The following is a 25162-nucleotide window of genomic DNA, read 5'->3' as shown; positions in this document are numbered from 1 at the left end:
ATTATATTAATTAATGATATAGTAATTTCTTAGAAAACCCTCTGGCAAATAGGTGATCAATAAAACAATAACTCTCTGGCAGCAAAAGGGTTAAGAATAACAGATACGGAAAGTAACCGGTTTATTTTTAATAGGTCAGTAACGATCATATAACTTCATCTATGAGTATAATATACATTTTCATCGCTTTCTACATGAAACAGGTTATACCATACTTTTAATAAAGTCTAATATTATTAAAATGGTAAGAATAATTCGATAATTTAGCCATTTCTTATTTGCATGACAAAGAATAAGTGCAGCATTAAAAATCTCCTGCTAATTAAGGTTAAATGAAGAAAAGTTGCCATTTGTTTATAGTTTTAAACATTTAGTTAAGAACTAAATGTTTCATTTATTGCACGTTTATATCAATATTACTTTCCTGTAGAAATTTGCAGCTAGTTTGTGTAGATATAGATTTTAACGAAAACATAATTTAAAACATAATTCCAAATATACTTTTTGTTTTGCATACACAGTATCAAATTATGTCATGAAAGTATGAAAATGTTTAAATACTTACGTATTATTGACTTAACGGTACATCTTCGCCGCTTTTCTCCAAATAGTCTTTACGGGTGGCAACATATTGAACAAACAAAGCACCTTTTTAAGGTTACAATTCAATGATATTAAACAGCTGACATTTCTATATGTCTTGCTGAATTTTATCAGTTTAAACTAATGCGAATCTACATCATGGATCAATTTCAAGCATAATATTTGCTTTCTGAAAACTTACTTATTTCATTTCTTTTTTAAATTGAAATATTGTTTGCATGGAATGTAAAAGAAAGCATGTTAAATTAAGCATAATTTTTACAGGAAAAACCGCTAATAGAATATGAAACAAATTTTGTTTTATGACTTAACTCCTATTTAGCTCATTTTATGCTTTACAGATTTTATATAATAATTGAATCTACATCATTATTCATTTTTCAGCAAAGACAAATTAAAAATGCCATTTCAATGTGGATGCCTTTATATTTTCATCTTTTTTCTTGACTTTGAAATCATAATTCTAAATTTTATACAAGCGTAATCAGTCTTATTAAGTTATAATACAATATTGAATTCTATTTGATGAGCACACAGCTGTAAATCTTATATTGACGAGGCGCTGGCTACACAGCTGTAAATCTTATATTGACGAGGCGCTGGCTACACGGCTGTAAATCTTACATTGACGAGGCGCTGGCTACACAGCTGTAAATCTTATATTGACGAGGCTCTGGCTACACAGCTGTAAATCTTATACTGACGAGGCGCTGGCTACACAGCTGTAAATCTTATACTGACGAGGCGCTGGCTACACAGCTGTAAATCTTATACTGACGAGGCGCTGGCTACACAGCTGTAAATCTTATACTGACGAGGCGCTGGCTACACAGCTGTAAATCTTATACTGACGAGGCGCTGGCTACACAGCTGTAAATCTTATATTGACGATGCTCTGGCTACACAGCTGTAAATCTTATACTGACGAGGCGCTGGCTACACAGCTGTAAATCTTATTCTGACGAGGCGCTGGCTACACTGCTGTAAATCTTATACTGACGAGGCGCTGGCTACACAGCTGTAAATCTTACATTGACGAGGCGCTGGCTACACAGCTGTAAATCTTACATTGACGAGGCGCTGGCTACATGTAAGTCTTGTATAGGTTTTGCATTATATGTTTAAGTGTCGAATTTGTCTTTGTTTAATGACCTCTTTATTTAAAACAAACATTTCTTAACATTTGACAAAACTTTGCTATAACGAGTAAAAAAAGGATTGGTTATGGACATTTGGACTTGAAAAATGAACACGAGGTAGATTGAGTACATTAGTTATTTGTCTGTAAAGGAGGCTTAATTGATTAGATTGAACCTATTAACTATTTATAGTGAAATGTAACATAACATAACACAAACGCTGTAATTTCATTAGTTACAGTTTATATCTATAACGCGATTATAAACTTACGTAAGCAAAGCATTTTTACGTTCTATATAAATTACCGGTAGTCATGTGCATGTAATCCAATTCGATAAGTTAAACCTAAATATCAACCCTGTGTGTGTGTGTGTTGAAAAAGATATTTGATTTAAATATATACATATCTTATACTGTTAGCTTTAATATAGCTTAAATATAACGGTTAAGAACGACAAGACTGATAATAGGGTTACTGGAAAAAACATTAGGTAAATATTCTTACTTAATGTTTATCAGTCATAAGATACTGGTTAAATAATGTGTTGTTTATAACTTGGATATTCGATCGTTTGATTCGTGCATGAATAAAGGAGATTCACATTTTGTTTTGAAAGTAAGTTAATACACGTATTAATCACTTAATGTTTCAAAATATTTATAAATTGGGAGATATTACGTGCTACACATCACAGGTTCAATTGTTAATCAAATATTTTTATATGTCAATTGTTTGTTTGTTTGTTTCACACCTTTTGTTTTTTTACGCCTTTTTCCAACAGTATTTCAGTCATATAGGCGGGTAGTTTCCTAACCATCGTTCTAGGAGAGTTACACCAGTACTAGACTTCCTTCCTCCGCGCTAAAGTACCAAAGCATCTCCCGGGGATGGAACCCACGCCAGAGAGGTAACTGGATTAGAAGTCATTATGAAGTCGACTCTAACCCCTCACCACGTAGGCGGTCATATATGTCAATTAGAAGTTTAATAAACGAAGTCAATTATAGGTCAAGTAAATATCAATTAGATGTCAAATAAATGATGTTTACATAATGAATGGATAGTAAACTTTATATGTATACAATTGTAGGGTTGTCCCCACCTCCTAAGAAGCACAAAAACCCCGATCAGTTTCTGTATTTCAAAGAAGGCCATAATTTTTCAACTTAAAGGTAGTGTCGCTATACTATAACTATTACAAAGCAAATTACATAGAGACGTGTTCACTCAAAAAAGCTAAAATCTAAAATATTTATGATACCCTATCTGAAATATATTTACTTCAAGGGCCATAACTATGGCACAATTATTGAACCGAAAATGCCGGCGATAACTGGACATGGTACTGTTCGTTTCTGTAAAGTTTGGAGAAAATTGCACCAGCAGTTTCTGAATAGTAGTCGAACAAGTTTTAAGACGAACAGACAGAAAGACAGACGACTGAGAAGTGATACCTATAAAACCATGCTTAAGTAGTTTATTATTTATTATATAACTATGTAAAATAATTTTAATACATTCTTCAAGTTGATGAAATGTATATATATCAGAATATTAAAACATATGAGCTGCTAAAGTACTGCTTTTTCTCTATATAAATAAACCTACACGATCAAGTATGATACTTTTAATTGCGATATATGGCCACCAGCCAATGCACATATACAGAATATACAAATGTGAATGACACGACAAAGTTCTGGAGTTATAAACTCAATCAATAATTTTCGTTAATAATATATCATGTCATGTTTAAGTTGTTAATAAAGACATGTACTTATACAGTGTTTTCGTTTTACAAGAGCCGGTAAACATGTAAATACAAAGTTAAATTTCACCAACTGATATATTATTGCTTGATATTAAAACATTAAATCAATGAAATGAAGGTGATACATAAAACATTTCAGTATAAAGTGGGCAATTAAGAAGGAAATGGTACTACAAGTTCTCTCTTCTCGTGATAATTTCAGATAACGCCCCTTTTCAATCATAAGTTAATGTGAAGATTTTCTAAATGCAACTAATGCCTTTTTTGATCTTTTTCAAATGAATGGTAAAAATAAAGTTTTTTTAGTCCTAGCACTTTTACTCGACGAGTTTGATGATCCATATACGTTAAGCGTTGAGAATGAAAAACAAAAAATATAAGTATTAACAACACATTGTGTATCCCAAAAATAACCAAAGCTTAGTTGGTATAGATATAATCTAATCTTTGTAACCCAGTTTTTGTTATCATTAGAATCAAATTATACAAGCATCTGGTAATAATTTTTGACAAAATGATAATTTGGCATAAGTTATATCCGAAACCAATATTTTACAGCCTTTTTGGCAGTAACACAGTACATGCTTTGGCGCCCACAGTAACTGTTATTAAGGACTGCTGCATTACATGCGTCGATTAAAGCATTCCTTAAACGCTCAGCTAAATTCTGATTAAAGTTTCCCAAATTTGAGCTACAAATAATAACATTGGAGCTATTTTACTATCAAAATTAATAATTAAAAAAAAGGTCAATAACAAGGATATAGATGATTTAATGATTTTAATAGAGACGTTAGTACTCGCTGTGCTTTAAGAGATGTACTCTCAGCCATTTTGAGCAACGGCAAACTACAAGAAAGGTATAAAATGGGGCAGAAAGAATCCCTAAAGAAAGCCTAACACGGCAAAATTGAAAATGTTGCAGGCTCGGTTTGATTGAGCATGTTTATGGACTGTACTGTCAAGTGCAAACTACCGTCCATGCCCCCTAGCACCGGCTTAAGCAGAATTCAACATCTAAAATGTAACTGGTAAAATTTAGAATTTTGAAACATCCGCAGATGTGTTCATATGGCGGTAATCATGGAACCATAAGCTCCTGCAATTGCGCCACTATTTTTAAACACCATTATATGAGTTTTATTAATATCCAAATGTTGCTGCAAAATTCATTAAGTTTACTTTGTAGACCCTGAACTGTAACTAATCTATCATCAGCAAACATGTATAATTTAATATCATAACATCAACTACTGTAACTCTGGAGTTAGCTGGATACAACGCACATCTTTTTCTTCGAGAACATTTCTAACTAGTTTATCAATATTAAAAATAAGATAGGGTTAAAACTTTAATTGGCATTACATTTGGCCTAAAATCAGTAGTTACTGAATTACCTTCTGTAGCAAACAAAGACTTAAAATGATCAACCAAGACATTGGTCGTTAGGTTTTCTTATGGTTTTGACATTTTACTTTAGATCAGAATGTCTCTGGTTAAGAATTGAATCCTCGTTTGATTTAAGTGTACTTTCATTATTATGAGATTTGTTTACTTTTGCATATTTTAACAAATTCCTGTTTAACATTTAAATAAGCGTTCACTGTTGATCTTGTTTATCATATTTACGGTCATTTATTTTTTACTATTTCTAAACAGTCTAAACATTCTATTCTTAAATTGTTTGAGACGTTTATATTAATGGTCAAACCATTTAGATTTACTTTTTTAAAAAGAATTTTAGTAAGCATACGCTTTGTAAAAGGTCTACTTGATAAAAATGTTTTCAATTATCTCCAATACAGTGTCAACATTACCTACGGTTTCTATGCATTTACTTACAGCATCAAAATGACAATTTAATACATTTTCAGTGACAATACCTAGGTTTATTTCTGAATTTTGATCGCTTAAGTCGCATTTGTAAGCAAATTCCATACATTGTTCATAGTATGCATTTATATTTATATATAATACAGTTTAAAATATAATTGGCCAATGATCATATAAACCATGATTATTAATTCTAAAATATAGTGTCAAATAATACTCTTGAATCAATATAATAATCGATAGTACTTGAAACCATTTGATGAATTATATGTACAGTCGCCTATTCCGTTGTCCTTACCAAGTCTGCCATTCACAATAAGTAATGAGATAATTCAACAAAAGACAATCAATACTTTCTAAAATCTGTTCCTATAACTTAAATAAGTTTCTATATTTGCACGATCTGGCATATTTATGTCATTCAATAAATCGTCATACTCATTAAAGATCCTGTATGTTGTAATTAATGTTGTTACCACACTTAAGTGAAATTTCATATATGCATATAATTATGATTCTAAAACATTTTTCAAACATCGAAGAATATGTAAAATATGTATTGCAAATATGTTTCCACATTATATGTAATCATTAATATATTGGCATTTGTTTTTTATTGAAAAGTTTGACTTAGACTTTAAAGAAAATAAATTTCTAATTACTTCCCTTTTTTAACATGAAATGTTAATTCGGTAATATCTATAAAAGTAATGCTTTTTCGAACTTAAAACATTGATAAATCTTCATTTGAGCATTATATTTATGACAAAAAAAAACATAGAAGATTGAGTTACAGGATCTTTAATCTGCGGAATATCTGTTGTCTGTGAAATGTCATCATTAAGAGAAGCAGTTCCACATACAATATTGCCAGTATTGTAATATATAGTAACACACTTGTCTAATAAACTCGAAGATTTTCAAATGCATCTGTATCAAAAATTAAATGGTAAACCTTCTGGTGGTAAATACACAACATATATCCATCACTGGAAGCTCAGTATTAAACACAGCCTCATTACACATAAAAAATGACCCCATAGTTTAATTTGAAATCAATCAAACCGAGCCTGCAACATTTTCAATTTTGCCGTGTTGGGCTTTCTTTAGGGATTCTGTATTTATCTATTTCACATAGTTAAATTACTTAACCTCCATATACAGACTTCTTTGCCTAACAATAAAAACATTTATATCCATTCAACAAGTTTTTATAATCCGAAATATCAGTTACCCATGATTGAATTTAACCAATAATATCATATGTAACAACATACTCTAGTAATGATGCTTTCCTACCTCTTAAGCCACCAACATTTCAAGTAAGTATAGAAATATTGTTAACTGAATGGCTTTGGCCGATTTCTATATCCTGGTTTATGGCTTATCACTACTGTGTCACATTGAAGGTTCCATGATAACCGCCGTATGAAAACATCTGCGGATGTTTCTAAATTCAAAATTTCACCATTTTTCGTGTTTAAATGTTGAATTCTGCTTAAGCCGGTGCTAGCGGGCGTGGACGGTAACTTGCACTTTCCAGTACCGTCCATGAACAGGCTCAATCAAACCGAGCCTGCAACATTTTCAATTTTGCCGTGTTTGGCTTTCTTTAGGGATTCTGTTTTTCTCTATTTTATCATTATTAAGACATGTAACATACATTGATGATTCATCAAACTTAATCCTTCTTGAAGCCCTTATGAATGTTCATGAACTTTGGTTTTCTGAAGAATGAGTTTTATGAGGCTATTTATACAGTTTGCCATTTTTATGCCACCGCAGCATCTGCGATGCGGTGGCATATAGCGATTCACCTGTGTGTTTGTGCGTGTGTGTGTGTGTGTTTGTGTGTGTGTTATATAGATTATATAGTGAACTTAAAAAATCTTCTTGTGAAAAACCACTAGTCTAATTTCAACCAAACTTGACATGATTGTTCCTTGGGTGAAGGGCTTCGAAAGTTGTTCAAAGAATTTCATTCCATGCAGAAATCTGGTTGCCATGGCAACCAAAAGGAATTATAAGAATAAATTTAAAAAATCTTCTTGTAAAGACCCAAAAGGGCTAGAGCTTAGATATTTTGCATAAGGCATTGTCTGGTAGACCTCTAACAAGATTGTTCAAATTATAGCCCTGGGGTCAAAATTGGCCCCGCCCCGGGGGTCATTGATTTTCACTATGTACATATAGTAAAAACTAAAAATACCTTCTTGTAAAAACCCAAAAAGCCTAGAGCTTAGATATTTTGCATAAGGCATTGTCTGGTAGACCCCTAACAAGATTGTCCAAATTATAGCCCTGGGGGTCAAAACCGGCCCCGCCCTGTACATATAGTAAAAACTTATAACACCTTTTGTAAAGACCCAAAAGGCCTAGAGCTTAGATATTTTGCAGAAGGCATTGTCTGGCAGACCTCTACACAGATTGTAAAAATTATAGCCCTGGGGTCAAAATCGGCCCGCCCCAGAGGTCATTGGTTTTCCTTATATGTATATAGTAAAAACTTAAAAAAATTCTTCTAGCAATCAACAAATGCTAGAGGTTAGATATTTTGCATGAAACATTGTGTTGTAAAACTCTAGCAAGATTGTTCAAATTATAGCCCTGGGGTCAAAATTGCCGCCGCCCTGGGGGTCATTGATTTCAATATATACATATAGTAAAAAATATTAAAAAAAAATATTGTCTGAAGGTACAAGGCCTAGAGCTCTTATATTTTTAAAATAATATCATCTAAAGGTACTCTACCAAAGTTGTTCAAATTTTGCCTCATGTGTCCAAATAAGCCCCGCCCCTGGGAGCCATAGGTTTATCTAATATGTATATAGTTAAATTAAAAAAATCATCTTCTCTAAATTTACAAAGGATAGAGTTAAGATATTCTGCATGAAACATTGTGTAGTGAACCTCTAGCAAGATTGTTCAAATTATAGCCCTGGGGTCAAAATTGGTTCCGCCCCGGGGGTCATTGATTTTCATTATGTACATATAGTGAAAAAAAAAATTGTCTGAAGGTTCAAGGCATAGAGCTTTGATGTTTGATATATAATATCATCTATAGGTCCTCTACCAAAGTTGTTCAAATGTCAAAAATTGGCCCTGCCCGGGGTCAGTGATTCTCATTATGTACACGTAGTAAAAACAGAAAATAAAACAAATGTTTTCTGAATGGGACAAAGCTATAGCTTAGATATTTGACTTGAAATGTTGTTTGGTGGACCTGTATCAAGATTGTTATTAAACCCTTGGGTCAAAATTATGCCGTGCCCAAGGGGACAGTGACCTACTTTCTTGTCCTTTGATGTACAGCAATGACATTTTGATCATGTGCACAGTTTTAGTTGTAAAATTGAACTTTGACCTAGATTTTGATAATGTGACCTACTTTCTTGTCCTTTGATGTACAGCTATGAAATTTGAACCATGCGGTGGCATAGCATTTTTCTCAAATGCAATCTTGTTTGTAATAAGCATATACACTGATTCTTAATTTTTCTTAATTCGCATTTTGTGTTCGTCAAAACATTTGCTTTTCGGATACTAAGAGATCATAGACGATCACGCCCTTCAAACAGTGTAATTATGTTATTTTGTTGTGATTAATGCTTCCGAGGGATCACTTTGTTTCCAGAATTTTATAATTTCTGAACCTTTCTCGCATCATACTCGTGTTTTCAGCATTCATTTCCTAAATTTTCTAGCACTTTCGAGCTCAAAATTATCAGGGTTCTTTTCTGAAAAAGCAATCTGTGTCATCTTTCCCTTTACTGTTTTCAACTTAGCGTACAAGTCATCCGGTTCGTCTTTCTCTTTGTTGTGATTAAGGCTTCCGAGGGATCACTTTGTTTCCAGATTTTTATACTTCACAACAGCAGGTGTCAAGTGCTGTGTGGCAGCTGTAAAAAGTTGCCCCGTACTAAAGTGTTGTTATATTTTTCTGGTCCTTCGGGATCATTGATGCCAGCGCTATTGAGTGTTGAGAATTGAGTACCGCTCAAGTCGGTGCTAAGGAGCGTGAGGGATGTTGAACGTTTTCATGGTCCCTCATGTACAGACTCAATCAAACCGAGTCTGCAATTCTCTTGTAATTTTGTTGTAATTAATGCTTCCGAGGGATCACTTTGTTTCAATTTTTTTTCATTAAACCAAAAATACGTAAGGAATCTTTAATTCTATCAGATTCTATCAGTTCAACAGTAGCTTCTAAGTAATCTAAAATAGAGAAAATAAGAATCCCTAAAGAAGTCTCAAACGGCAAAATTGAAAATGTTGCAGGCTGGGTTTGATTAAGCTTGTTCATTTACGGAACTGTCAGGAGTAAACTACCGTCCACGCCCCCTAGCACCGGCTTAAGCAGAAATCAACATTTAACAATGAAATGGCAAAATTTTGAATTTAGAAACATCCGAAGATGTTTTCATACGGCGGCTAGATGTGACCTATCTGTGCCATTCCATGAAAACCTCAAACTTCTGTTAACAAGCAAACGCAAGGTCTTTCACATCTGACTTTCATAAACAAGTTTTCAAACTTATTTAGTCATTTCTGATTGTTTTGGTCTAATCTTAGAAACTCAATACTTTATTTGGTTCAAGTCTTGTTTTAAAGCTAGACACTTCTGATGGAACTAAATGAATACCTTCTTTTACTACCTTTTAATCAGTTGATGTTTTAAATCTTAGATCGTCTATAACATTTAATAGCGTCTATTAGGTTACTTTTGGCTCTTGATTCCGCTCAATTATTACGGTCCACTATTGTGTAAGACTGTTTAGTAATAGAAAGAGCACCGAAACACGAGGCTATCTGATTTGTACGAGGGGGCGTAGCTCCCGAGTATAAATCAGATTGCCGAGTGTTTTGGTGTTCTTTCTCTTTTGTATCATAGTCAAACATGACAGCACGTTCTCTGTTGTCATAATATGAAACCCCAGAAAAAATTAACCAATGAACGAGCATTTGAATATGATATTTCTACCCCTTTCCCTTTCTTTGCCGTCACAATAAGTAAACCCCAGCAAAAATGAACCAATCAACGGGGATTATCTGGAGTGCGGGTAACTGATACCTGCACTCCAGTTACCGCACTGTGCATGTATATGTAGGCGATTTAACTCTGACACTTTTTTCAACAGAAAGGTCCCCAAACTATGATACAATATAACATTGTAACACTGCCTACACTATACAAACACAGAAATAGACAGCTTTATAAATGTATAACTGGATACCTGTATCAGCGGTCACTATGACACGGTACAATGCTCATGTGTGTATACAGTACACACACTGTATATATTATATAATGAATAAGGTTTAAACTCTTTAACACCAACTTGTATGTCCTTTTAAATCCAATTTTTCAGAAGTTTATTGCAAGAACACTAGGCAAAATAAATCAATTGATTCCATAAGAATTCATCCAGAAACTATGTTTATCTAGAAATGTGTCCATAGGACACGGGTGCCCCCACCGCGCCACTGTTCTGTCAATCTTATGACTCAAGGTCAAATATTTTTCAAAACTAAAAATCTTTTACTAAGTAAAGGGAAAGAACTTTACAAATACTGAATAAATCCACAAGCAGACCCCAAGATGCATAAGTACACATGCTGACCAACATTCTTGTAAACTTTCAGGCCTACTAGTGAAATAATTTTTGAGCTATGCATGGACAAGTTGAAAATTGCAAATTTATACTACTGTAAGTCAAGGGCAATAACTCTAACAAAACTAAAAAAACACATGCAAAGCCCTAGGTGCATAGCTTCACAGTAATTTGAATCATTATTCCTGTAATTTAGTGATGTTGAGCATTATTCCAGAAAAGTTTGTTGATTTTTAACTCAAGCACTCAAGGAACAAATAACAACATAATGAAACGGTTTTTACTAAGTCAAGGGAAATAACTTGATAAATCCACAAGCGAAACCCCAGGTGCAAAACAAAATATGCTGAGCAACTTTCCCGCAAGGTTTAATGACTCTATGTCAAATCCTTTTTGAGTTACATGCGACACAAGTTGAAAAAAATTTCTAAGTCAAGGGCAATAACTATAAAAAAAACTAAATAAATCCAGACAAAAATACTCAGGTGCACAACTACACAGGCTGATCAATATTCCTGTAAAGTTTCATGACTATAGATCAAATACTTTTTGTTTTTGAGTTACATGCGACACAAGTTGAAAATTGCAAAATTTTACTAAGTCAAGGGCAATAACTCTAAAAATACTTAAAATATCCAGACAAAAATACCCAGGTGCACAACTACACAGGCTGATCAATATTCCTGTAAAATTTCATGACTATAGATCAAATACTTTTTGTTTTTGAGTTACATGCGACACAAGTTGAAAATTGCAAAATTTTACAAAGTCAATGGCAATAACTCTAAAAATACTAAAAATATCCAGACAAAAATACCCAGGTGCACAGCTACACATGCTGATCAACATTCCTGTAAAGTTTCATGACTCTCGGTCAAATACTTTTTGAGTTACGTGCGACACAAAAGAGAACGGACGGACGGAAGGACGGACGGAAAAACGGATGGACGGACAAGGGTAAATCTAAATGCCCGCCACTAAAGTGGGGGCACAAAAATCCATAAATGTCAGATATTAATATTTTGTCAGAGCTAAAACAGCATGGCATTCACACAAAATAGATTATTACAGAATCCCTAAAGAAAGCCAAGCCCAACACGACAAAATTGAAAATGTTGCAGGCTCGGTTTGATTGAGCCTGTTCATGGACGGTACTGGAAAGTGCAAAAAATATGAAAAACAAGATCAACAAGGAAAGGCGGCGTTCAATGAACGCAACCCCCCATGACCCAGCAAGTCATGTACAAGTCATTTTACATTTTAAGCAAGTCACCGTCCTTACAAGTTACAAACTTACACATAATATTACTTACAGGTTTTTTATTGATGTAAAATTACATAATTCGATACACCCTGCCGATTATTCATAATAATCTCGTAAACCATGCATCTAATAGCATTTACTTACTATAAGATTACTTGTGTACAAGTGTACCGTCCATGAACAGGCTCAATCAAACCGAGCCTGCAACATTTTCAATTTTGTCGTGTTGGGCTTTCTTTAGGGATTCTGTATTTATCTATTTTATGGTCACATTCGTGTTATTTGTGCCGTGTGGCGGCTGTAAAAAGTCTCCCCGTACATTTAATCAATGATGTTATATTTTCGATCCTTGAAGATCGTTCAGCACGACATTATTGTTGTGCTAGTGGTATTTTTAGTTTAAACTTTTCGGCTTTTTCTAGATGGGTGGTTCCAATATTCCTACTTGAATAATGTTGAATCACCCTTAGGATATGTTGCCTGCTTTTTAAATTTGTCTTTTGACGTCTTATCTGTGATATGCAGGCTTCATAACATATGATACCCTTTCAAAATTCCATTTTAATTAGTTCCGCCCAATGTTTTCTCGTTTCGGGCACACGCTTTTTATAACTTGGGGACCATACGCCGCTTTTAATGGAATGGCACTACTGTGTCACATTGAAGGTTCCATCATAACCGTCGTATGAACACATCTGCGGATGTTTCTAAATTCAAAATTTTACTATTTCATGTTTAAATGTTAATTCTGCTTACGCCGGTGCTAGGGGGCATGGACGGTAATTTGCACTTGACAGTACCGTCTATGAACAGGCTAAATCAAACCGAGCCTGCAACATTTTCAATTTTGTCGTGTTGGGCTTTCTTTAGGGATTCTGTATTTATCTATTATTTGGTGATACCGATATTGTAAATGTCCGTGCATTCATGTTATTGTATTCGAGATTCTTATTCATCATTTGACAACAAGGGCCAAGAAGTGGACTACTCGTTTGTTTTCCGGTTCCATTTTGTAGTGTTTAGAATAAAATCATTAAAACCCTTGTCAGTATCGATTTCGAACCCTTCATATTTTTCAGAACTGTACAGAATATGCAGGTTTATTTGAAATACAACTTGAAAAGAGACCTTAGTTTGGAAAATGTCATGCTGGAACTTTATCATAGAACAATCTTTATCATCGACAACATTTTGATAAAACAGTCCTACATTTTATTCTACAAACAAATTATATATGAGCCTTGATGAACAGGAAACTGAAATAGCAATGGATTATGGCCATAATAAAAATAAATCTTTTCCCGATACAAGACTCCTGAAAATAAACTATAAAAAGAACCCGGTAAGCTGGAAGAAAGTTCTTGTTTATATCGTTTTACTTGCTAATGTTTTCAAAGGCTGTCTTATACATCTACGCAACAGAGAAGTATACATTTTGACTTTAACGTCAGCCGAGCTCTTAGTAAGTCTCCAGGAAGCTTCTTTGCGAAAAGCGTCCGACTTGGTAGACATTAACCATTTGTACAACATCTATGGAGATTGTCATACTTATGCCATCTACTGGACAGTGAAGGGAAATGCAAAAGTATTGCCAGAGTGTCTTGAAACATCTCAGTTATTTAGAAATATTGTAAATGAAAGCAAAAGAATTCAGTCGTCATCTTCAGCAATACTTCCTGTCGAATTTGATAGACTTTTCAGTGATCCTTCAGTAAGTAAACCAGTGTTAAAGAACAAAGACAATGGCATTACATACAATGTTAATGCTGTCATCGGAGTTTCCTATAAGAATGATTTAAATGGCAAAAGACGACGAGAAAAAAGAGATTTTCGACATGAGAATAATTTAACGCAAGATTCATTTTCATTAACACGAAGTCATTCTAACAGCAAGGTGAATGTGCCTTTGGAAGAAACCATATACCCATACACTGGGAACGAGTATCATAATGTTGAATATCCCCAACAGATATCCGGAGAGCAAGAAGGCCAAGGACAAAGCTCAATCGCATTTTCGAACGGCGCTTCGTTCCCAACGTTACCAAGTGATCAGTATGGTTTTCGTTCTAGTTTAAATCGAACACCGTTACCCACCACAGAAGCGTCCAGACTCGCTGGTGGACATCCGAGATATCCAGAGTATGTGAATAAACATGAACGAATACGATCATATGCAAGGTGGACTCATAGAAAGCCAGATCCAAATCAGCTCAGTGAAGCAGGGTTTTTCTTCACAGGTTGAGTAAATCTCTATTATATTAATATTCACATGACATCTTGGTTTATAATATCAGAATTTTGAATAAAAAGTGGAAAATGCTATTAAAATAATTAAAGAAATTTTAATGTTACCCAATATATCTACATTTTCACAAATCGACATGATTCTTCACCACAAAATATTTGTTTTCAAAACACACATGCTAACGTTTGTGGTTTAATCTAAAATATGATAAACAAGATCAACAAGGAAAGGCGGCGTTCAATGAACGCAATCTAAAGTTATTTAAATTAAATGACATAGACGGGATCTATCACTAACAAAGCAAATAAAGGTTTAATCTATTATAAATTATTTTGTTTATTACATCGCTTCTGGATTAATAATTGGATAAAATTATGCCTCGCACATGATAGGTTGAATAAATTATTGTAACCTTCAATTACAGACCAGAGTGATTTGGTTCGGTGCTTTCAGTGTGGCATAGGGCTCAAAGACTTTTCAGAAGACGACAATCCCCTCAATGAGCATGTACGACACTCAAGTCGTTGTCCGTTTCTGTTAGAATACCTTGGACAGACACAATTATCAAGTGTTTTGGTAACAAAATACATATTATAATACTTTAACCTGAATTTATGTAATCTAATACTGCCATCCTTTATATTGGAAATGAATACCGTAAAGACGAATGCGTAAAGAAATTCAAAATACATGTAGATATTTTGTGATAGATATACTTTGTAATATGACTCAATATGATATATACCACTGAATATCATTACCTCTACGTTAGGAACGTTTACAAAAGTACCCTATTTTTATGGCTTTGTTTGTTTGTTGCATTTTACGCCTTTTCCCAACGGTATTTCAGTCATATAGGCGGGTAGTTTCCTAACCATCGTTCCTGGAGAGTTACACCAGTACTAGACTACCTTCCTCCGTGCTTAACTACCAAAGCATCTCCCGGGGATCAAACCCACTCCAGAGAAGTAACTGGATTAGAAGTCATCGACTCTAACCCCTCGACAACGGAGGCGTATATATCTATGGCAATTGAGTTAAAATATCAACTAGAAATGAATAAGTTTCATTTTAAATATTTTCATTATAATCAGAGTAAAACGTTTATTTTGATAACATGAACAATAACATATTTCATGTCTTTGTAAAACAAATATTCAGTTTAATGTATTGGTAATGCATAGTAATGAATAGAAGACAATGTATACATGTTCTTGTATTTTGGATATTTTAGCAATTTATTTGTGTTTTAGTATCAACTGCAGGCACAAGATCCTGAACTAAACAGACAAAGACAATTTGAAGGTATATTAAAAAACTAAACTCAGTACGTGTATAACAATGGACCTTTCCGGTGTTTACAGTTTTATGTAAATTGGCTAACTTGTTATCCAATCGCTACACTGAGATAATACAAAGTCACTTGTTGACCTGGTTTGCACAAAAGAGCACGTGCTTATGTTTGTGATACTGTTTGTGAGCAGTTGACCTAGCAATGAATGGAAAAGGTGTGGCTAAATGTTCCGCTACGAAAAACCGGAAAGGTCCCTTTAATTACTGTTATTTTTATCATATCAATATTTCAAACATATTTGTTATCAACATGTAACAATTAGTTTAATAACTTGTTAGTATGTATCATTGTTAGGTTAATCAGAGGGTGTTTTCATGATAATAAACATTTAATTGTGTATACACATTTGTAGATGTGTTACATCTTGTGCAATCTTATTGAGATTTAGTGTGTTTGAAGAAAATAAACTTCTTATTAGACTTGATATAAGATATTGTTTCTTTTGGTATAGTCCTTCAGGTCCTTGATATTATATGAGTATTTTGACTAAAGATTAAATGACATAGATGTTGTAGTTGTTGGTTTTTAGAGCGAATATTGAAAAATCTTTAATCAACTAAAACAAATGCGTGTCAATGTGTTTCAATTTGTTTTAGCTATGTTATTTTCAAAATTATACAACATCTCATGGTAATGTGACCATCAAATATCTAACCCGGCATAATCTATGTACATAAATTTTATTTTGAACACATTTTGGCGTTATGTTACCGTTTTATTTGATATTAGTTTACACTTGTAACATGACATGCTTCTGGATTCAAAATTGGACACAATTTACATACTTAAACGTTGACTTCTGTCGGTGTTAGGGAGTGTGAGCATTAGATTGCATTTACCTATACGATGTATGAACTGGTTCACAAAACTGTGTTTGCAATATTTTCAGTGCTATTTTCAGACATCGGCGTTTTTTTTCATTCGTTGTTTTTTGTATTTTATTTGATAGTATGACATATTTTTCTCTCAAAATATAAGTCCGAGAACTGTCGATCTTTTCTGTCGTATTTCGATAAAATAATCGTGTATCAAGCATATATACATTAAACTTTGTACATGAACATCTGTGTTGGAAATATTTGCATACAGAAATCAGAAGGACTAGCCCAGAATCAAATTATACTGCTCGTCATCCGGAGTACCGAAATATAGAGGTGCGACTTAAAACGTTCGACAAATGGCCAAGCAATCGTATGCAAACTCCACGACAGTTGGCGGAGGCTGGTCTATATTACACAGGTAGTTTGTGCTGTTTCTTATTTTTCCTTTCCCCTTCCTATCTGTAATGTAAGTGTATACTTATTCTCATAAATAGAAATACCTGTTACTAATTCAGAAGAAAACGGTCGATTTCTGCAACTTTTTGCAATAATTTGAATATAAAACTTCTTTTCAGAATTCTTTTTTTACGTTTTGAATTAATATTAAAAATATATAATTATAGTTATCTTTATAAGTTTTGCTTTATTTAAAACAGATGTATTGATATATATTTGAGTATGCCCTTCCTGTGCCGGTATTAGAATCAAACGATTTCTAATCCTATTTTGGAATTACATTTTTGTCTTTGATAACATTAAGAAAACATTAACAATTTTATGGTTTGTTAACCATTAGTTCTATAATGCTCATGCTAGAAACTTTTACTAACTCTTTTTTATGTTATAGGATATGAGGACCATGTTCGTTGTTTTGCTTGTGATGGGGGCCTTAGACGCTGGGATCCAGAAGACGAACCATGGACTGAGCATTGTCGCTGGTTTCCGGCTTGTCCTTTTGCTAGAGCTGAGAAAGGAGATGATTTCATTGCATTAGTCCAAGCCTCTTCAAATTATGGAAATGAGGTTTAATTTATAGTACATGTTAAAACATTTGCAAAACTACAGTTTGAATTTTATTTTTTGTTGTTATATAATTTACATCGAGTGCTGTGCATCATAAAAGATAATAACAATGACAAATTACTAAAATTACAAAAAACTACAATAGTATGCATGGCGTAAGTGTAAATATTATCATCATCATAAAGTTCTTAACCTTATATTTTTATTTATTTATGCAAACCATACCACAGCGCAAAAATATTCTAATGAATGCTGGCAATATGTTGCCGACAGATATCAACTTTGATATTAAATTCTATTCATCATCTGGTCAATTTATAATACAATTTTAGGGAGGAGAGATTAAATTTAGACAAATATGAAATGTTACATTTAAGAATATAATGAAATGTACTAAATTTTGGTTTGCAGTTCGGAGGGAAAATATGTTTTCTAACAGCTAATTTTTGAAAATGTTTATACAGCAAGAAAATCACTTTATTTATTTAGCTCACCAGAACCAAAGGTTCAAGGTGAGCTATTGGTACCCAAGGCGGATGCTTCTGCGTCTGTCGTCCGTCCTCATGCGTCAACATTTATCTACTTCTCTGAAACTACTGGGCAGATTTAACTCAAATGGGTCTGTAGCATCCTTGTGACAGTCACACTTTATTTGTTCATGTCATTTCAATTGGCCCCTTTTAGGAGTCAACAGAGCTGAAAATAGAAAATCCTTTAATTAAAAGATCTTATACTACTAAATTAGATGATGGATGATCACCAAAATTTGTCAGTAGCATTTTTATGAAGTATTTTACCAAGTTTGCTCATATTAATTTGACTGGACCCTTTTAGGAGCCACTAAAGCTAAAAATAGAAAGAAAAAACTCCCATTAGCCAGCACTGGTATTTATCAATATTGCTGTTTCTGTACAAATCTATTTTTCTTCAGGAAAATGGTGAAGATTTGTCGAGTACAATGCAGCAAATGACTCTACGAGACCCTGTATATAATGCTGCCTTAAATGAACATAAAGACACCTGTCTTGAAATGGGATACCAATTAGCAGACTTTAATGAAGCTGTACAGGAAATAAGAGACAGGGGTGAGGTTCTTAATTTAATTGCATATGAATCTTGACTTTTCTTTTAAATTGTAACTATGTGATGCAAAAACCTTTTGTTATCTCATCACTTTGCCTTTCGGTTCACACAAATTATCACAGAGGTAAGTAACACCTATTAAATACATTAGAAAAAAACAATAATCATAAACAGTGAAAAAAAGAAGAAAATAATTTAATGAACAGTAAGTAATAACTAAAATTATATCAGTTTGGTCAGCTTGCAATACTTTCAATACAATGATCATTGATGTGATTTTTCTTCTCTGTTCTCCATTTCTATGAACTCAATATGTGTTTTCAAGGAACTGTTTTGCCACATATTGAGGAGATTCTCGATACAATAGAAGTCATCAAAGACAAAAAACGTCAAGCTCTTAAAGAGCGGAAGAAACAGAATGGTATGATAATCATATTAAATCCAGTGTTTGACTTTTATCAGTAGAATTTGTAACGTGTTCTGCTGTTATTATTTCGTTAGCAGTAGTTAAAACCAACAATACTCTTTCTACAGTCTTTTGTTTTGCATGATGGTCCTTTACAAAATAAACATATGCTGTAAGTATTAAGAGATAATTTAAACGACATGTTTTAAACTTAAATATTCATTATTTTATATAAAGAACATTTATGCTTGTTCCTGATAACGCACGTTTTAAGATGTTACAGTCTCAGTCCTTTTTCTTACACAATATCTTTATGCTACGATGGCATCACGTAAAACACTACAGATTGTTTTATTTTCAGAAACACCGATTGAAGAGAATCAACGGTTAAAACGTCTGGTGATTTGTATGTTATGTGGAACAAACAACGTAAATGCTTTGTTTCTTCCGTGTACTCACCATCGACTATGTATGACGTGTGCAGAGCCCCTTACAAGTTGTCCAGTTTGTGAAAGAAATATTCGACAAAAAATTAGAACGTATCTTGTGTGAATGATTGCATGATCATACATTGTACATCAATAACCAGGTGTGTGTATGTGTGTGTGTGGGGAGAGGGGGTACAGGGGGCGTGCGTGATCGGGTGGTTAAGGTCGTTAACTTCAAACCACTGGCCTCTCACCACTGTGGGTTCGAATCCCGACAGAAGCTCTTGCTTCTATATGTGAGGAAGCTGTCTTACAGAATGTTTGTGGCCTACTAAGGTGCGCGTTCGTGTCCGAAATAATGCAGGGAAGGGCACCTGAGGGTTTACTCTGCCATTAATGCTGGAAGTCGCCATATGACCTATTTTGTGTTGGTAGAGGGTTATATTGCAAACAACCGTTTATATACTGCCATATAACCTGTAAGGAATATTTATAAAGAATTTAGTAAATACAACAAATGTCCCTTTTTAGAGACTAAAGTGAGATTTCTTCATAAAATAGCAGCAGCAGCAGTATACATAAAACTATATAAACGTAACAGTTATCCCATGAAAAGCGTTTTATTTATATTGTATAATAAAACTAATATAACTTATTTTATAACACTGCACGTTTTAACGTAGTGATTGGATAATCGTGACGTTTATATAGTTTTATATACACTGCTGCTGTCGATTTATGAAGAAACCTTACTTTCTTCTCTAAAAAATGATGCTTGCTGTATTATAAATTCGTTATAAACATTTCTGACAGGTTATATGACCGTATATAAACGGTTGTTTGCGATAAAACCCTCGCCTCTTTCTTAACAACCATTTATATAAGGACATATAACCAGTCAAAAATCTTTATAACTTATAATATACATGTAAAGCTGTTGTACCCTTTCATTATTTGAATTGCTTAAAGTTTATAAAATACAACATAACTAATTTAAAAATATACATTGCTTATCCTTGAGAAAAATATTTTAATCACACAAATTTATTGAAATCTGTAAAATTCTTACTTAATATGTTTAATTTGATAAAAGAATGAATAAGCTACGTAAGGGAAGCTCCAGTCCCTATAACAGGTCAAGCAAAGCTGGTCTTTCCTTTAAAAAAATCCCTGCCAGTTGTGTGTGAGTGCGTATGTGTGTGTGGGCGCGCGCGCACGCGGGCATGTGACTACATAGTTGTATATTTATAATTTAATGATTTGTTTATTTGCTCGTAGTATCTTTACAAAGTTCATCAATACATGTGTATAGTTCAACCTGAAGGAATGCTCAAGTATGCAGCTATTAATACTAGTGCAATAGATCATGGCAAATCTGTTTGTATGTATATACGGTTATATGTTACACTGTCTGTCTGTTTTAATTTTTTTTATTATCTCTGTTGATTTTTCTTTGCTCATTAAGGTCCTTTAATATTTCAGCTATGATAAATACTTAAGCTAAAGACAATTGCGTAATTATATCCATATGATAGATTTCATAAACTCTGAAGTGTTTTGTTATATAGTTGTAAATAAATATATTATAATATGAACTTTGGAAAAGAAAAAGAAAGAATGCGTATTATCATTTAATAAAGCTTTGACCATATGCATTTCAGAAATAAAATCATGCACACAATTTTATGTTCATCATATGAAATAAGTAGCTCTCATTCATTTTCTTTCCGGCAACAGAGGTACATACCACATGATATCAAGATATTATTTTACCCTACAAAATTTATATAAGCGCAGATTGATATCACATTATATATTTGTAATATAAATCCATGATATGAGTAAAAGCACTCGCTTGAGTAAAAAATTTTTGCTTTCTCTTCTCTTTAAGGGTACTAATAAATAAATTAGTGTTATGATAGTAAAATGTACAAATAAAACAACTTCTAAGTTCACCATTTGCTAAATTATAATTATTCATGTTTGTAAGCAATACATACTATATTATAATAACTTAAACATTGTTTATCTATATGATGAGGATTAACATCATTCACTATGTAATATTGCAGAAAAAAACCCAACTCGAAGCTTAAACGTTTCACTACGATCAAAGTTTGACTAATAATGAAAAAGTCTCGGAGAGGTCGTGTTTTCTTGAATAATGTGACTTTATTAATTCTGTTGTTTAGGGAGTTAATAGAAACTCTGACTTCATCTCTTATGCATCAAATTCAGGTTGACAACACGCAAACAGAATCGAATATTGATAAGCATGCACGTCTTTCAAATATGCACATAAGACGAGACATACTTAAGTGTCTAATTCTTTTTTCTTTATCGAAGTCTATATTTTTATAAGTCTTGCACCTGGGTTTCAGTGATTATTTTCATTTTGAACTTAAAATTTATTTTAAAATTGTCTTTTTTAACATTGTTTCAATCAGTTCAAGGCCGTCTGCTGTCAGTTTAAATCCATTGTGTAACAAATTTAACTCCAATGCTTACACGTTGTTTACCTCACAAACTAGCTAGATATATAGTTCGTAACACGACCACCTCGTTCATAGACAGTTTAAATTGTTCTGACCACGTCTTCATCACACCCTAGAGCGTTAAGAACGTCATTAAAATTATGACCTGCCTTGCCGGTTATAAAACATCAACCAGTGATTATTCTTCTTCGAGCTTTCAAACTGTTAGATAAAACCGGCGACATCTGTTACATCAAGCAAGCTGGTTCTCACCCAACATGTTCTTTATCTTCTTTTCTTATCTGTTGTTCTACCATTTCATTGTATCCTTAAACTGCTTCAAACAAAAATGAATGTCTAAAATGCTAACATGTACCTGTCTGATTATTGCAGAGTTCAATTGTATAGAAAAAAAATCAAATATGGTTGCATAGCATTTGTTTTGCTTATTGATGTCTATAAAGGTTTTAAAATCCATTCCTCATGGGACAAAATTGGTCCCGTCCCGAGGGTCACTTGACTTATAAGGGCTTGCATAGTAATATTATCTTAAAAGACTTCTCCTCAGAAACTTCAAAGCTAAGATTCAGATACCTTGTTTGTAGCCTAACCCTGTGATCTTCTTCAAAATTATGTAAATAATGCCCCTCGGGATTTTAATTTTCCCTGCCCCGGGATTCACTTAGTTTATTTAGACTTGTATAGGAAAAAACATCGAAACTTCATTTGTGAAACTACAATGCCAAGAGCTTTGGCGTATTACCTTGTTTATATCTACATTTGATTTATAAGCAATGCCTCTGGTATCAAAATGACACATCCCTTGAGGGAACTTTATTTACAGAGTTGTTTCGTAAATATTTCTAAAACATTTTCCCGGGATGTACAGCGCTTAAAACTTGGCATGTGGCTTTATAAAAGTAATAAAAACCCTGTCCCTAGGGTAAAAATAAGATCTGCTCTGTGGGTAATTTAGTTTATATAGACTTGTATAGGAAAATACATAGAAGTAAACTTTTGTGAAGTTACAATTACCAAGAGGTTAAATATTTGGCATATACCATTTTGCTAGTGGGTCATTTCAACAGCTGTGTAAGTCATGTCCCTGAAGTAAAATAAAACAAAGCCGTGGGGTCACAAAATAGTAGGATGTCCTTAAATTCCTTTTCCCTGAATGTATCATGTAAAGCGTTTAGATATTTTGCGTGTAGCATCACCTTTGGGTTTTCTACAAAAAATTAATACGTCACAGTTGGTTCTTGTCCCTGGTGTCACTTTTTATAGACATACAATGTACTCGTTCATACTTAAACACATTTCATTAAGTCTTAGTGTAACTTACCATGATGCTTAGATATTTGCAATGCAGCATTTAGAAGCAGACATCTACAATTATTACACAAATATTCAACTTGGGTAAAGATTACAAACCCAGTGTGACTTCATAACTAACTGTAACATTGAAAACAACAATTGTGATATTTTCTTGCAATGCATAAGTGCGCTCTTCTTTTATTTGACCTTTGGCGAGATTGATAAATATTCATATTATTATAAATTAAAAAAAAACAATGTCCACATGGCAATATTTTGTGGAACTTTTTCTTTGTTCTTACTAACCCATTATACTCAGTACACTTTCAATGAGCATTTGAAAACTGTATTGATATACATGTATAGCAGTACAGTTTTTGCATTGATTCAAACAGGAAAAAAACTTTTTTCGCATCTTGTATATATCAGTTGAGTTTTTTTCACCGAGGCTCCATAGCAAAAAAAAAATAAATAAAAATAAGAAAGTAAGAAAGACAATTAATGAAATGTATTCATTCTCATATCTGTTGAATGAATTATTTTCACTGAAAAAGCCCTAAAATCCGAATAACTTTTTTCAGTTTACAATTCGTCTCTAACATTGGACGTTAAGTTTTTTAATATTATATATAATTATATAGCTGTAAGGTAGTTTACGTCATCATTTCTTGGTATTGGTTCATATTATCTGGCAGTGAGAAGGTGAAAAAGTGAAAGGGAATGCACGTTGATGTCGCCCCAGCCAGTGTTATATCCTTATAACTTACTACATTCATATACCTTTAACATAACAATGTACAAATAAAAGCAAAATGCTCACCTAAATACCAACACAAATAGCCTCAAGCTTTAACAAATGTTTTAATGTCACTGCTACTGCATGAAGAATCAGAAAATATTACGGCCCCAAGCATTTTGACATTTAAAAAGAAGATTATATTGACAAAAAAGGTCTAATTTATTGTCATTTTACAGGATGTCACTATTTCAGAAAAATATATGACTATGATTTCACTAGTGTAGTTAAAGTTCAAACATACTTGTTGGTCACTAAACGTAAACATGAAAAAGCAATTAAATCAGGCCTCTTTCCAAGTACCTAAATTTCATGTACTTTTTATGGTCCCCGAAGGGAGAGCATATATATAGTCGCCGCCTTGTCCGTCTGTCTGTCCGTCTGTCCTTCTGTCCGTCTGTCCGTACGTTGTCTTGTCCCGAACATAACTTGTAAACCCTTGGATATAATATGTTTAAACTTCACACAGCGGTAGAGGACATCAAGGCGGAGTGCGGTGTCAAAGAACCATAACTCTATTTTGCCCCGATTTTTGAATTTTGCCCCTTTAAGAAAAATCTTGTCCGTGACATAACTCTAAAACTATAAGAGATATCAACACGAATCTTCGTAGGTACATTGATCTTAATAGGTAGCTGTGCAGTGCACAATAACCGTAACTATGCCATACCTAATTTTGGAGTTATTGCCCTTTGTTCATTTTTACACTTTGAATTTTGTTCGGACAAAGCTCTAAAATTATAAGAGATATCAACATGAAACTATGTAGGTAGATAGATGCCATTTAGAAGAAGTGCAGTGCAAAAAATCCATAACTCTGCTCAGCCCCGTTTTTGAATTATGTCCCCGTTTCCGGAACATAACTCTATAGTTATAAGAGATAACAACATGAAACTTTGTAGGTAGATAAATCTCAATGGGTAGCTGTGCAGTGCATAATAACCGTAACTCTGCCATGCCTTATTTTAGAGTGATTGTCCTTTTTTCATTTGTA

General features: G+C 33.4%; 1 protein-coding gene across 2 annotated transcripts; it reads left to right on the top strand.

Annotated features, from left to right (window-relative positions):
- The first annotated feature begins 2108 nt into the window (after positions 1-2108).
- LOC132747256 (baculoviral IAP repeat-containing protein 7-like) lies at positions 2109-22557 on the top strand. Of its 2 annotated transcripts, none has more exons than XM_060736582.1 (9): positions 2109-2234; positions 13304-14461; positions 14894-15045; positions 15723-15774; positions 16913-17062; positions 17492-17667; positions 18599-18752; positions 19076-19171; positions 19518-22557. In XM_060736582.1, exons 2-9 carry the CDS (start codon positions 13459-13461, stop codon positions 19706-19708), a joined length of 1974 nt encoding a protein of 657 aa, XP_060592565.1. In that variant the 5' UTR covers positions 2109-2234; positions 13304-13458; the 3' UTR covers positions 19709-22557. The 2 variants fall into 2 exon arrangements, with proteins under 2 accessions (XP_060592565.1, XP_060592564.1); XM_060736581.1 differs by having other exon boundaries at positions 2117-2359.
- Positions 22558-25162: the final 2605 nt, after the last annotated feature.

Source organism: Ruditapes philippinarum, unplaced genomic scaffold (assembly GCF_026571515.1).
Source record: "Ruditapes philippinarum isolate M1 unplaced genomic scaffold, ASM2657151v2 ctg7_1_1_1_1, whole genome shotgun sequence".
Lineage (NCBI taxonomy): Eukaryota > Metazoa > Mollusca > Bivalvia > Venerida > Veneridae > Ruditapes > Ruditapes philippinarum.
The sequence above is the reverse complement of the archived record's forward strand: the minus strand, read 5'-3'. Positions and strand labels throughout refer to the sequence as shown.

What these genes read in the sequence shown, in the direction of transcription:
- LOC132747256 (XM_060736582.1), top strand. Translation starts at nt 13,459, where the DNA reads ATGAGCCTTGATGAACAGGAAACTGAAATAGCAATGGATTATGGCCAT. An exon ending in AGCAGGGTTTTTCTTCACAG is followed by an intron (nt 14,462 to 14,893) that starts GTTGAGTAAATC and finishes CTTCAATTACAG; the next exon opens with ACCAGAGTGATTTGGTTCGG. An exon ending in CTTCAAATTATGGAAATGAG is followed by an intron (nt 17,668 to 18,598) that starts GTTTAATTTATA and finishes ATTTTTCTTCAG; the next exon opens with GAAAATGGTGAAGATTTGTC.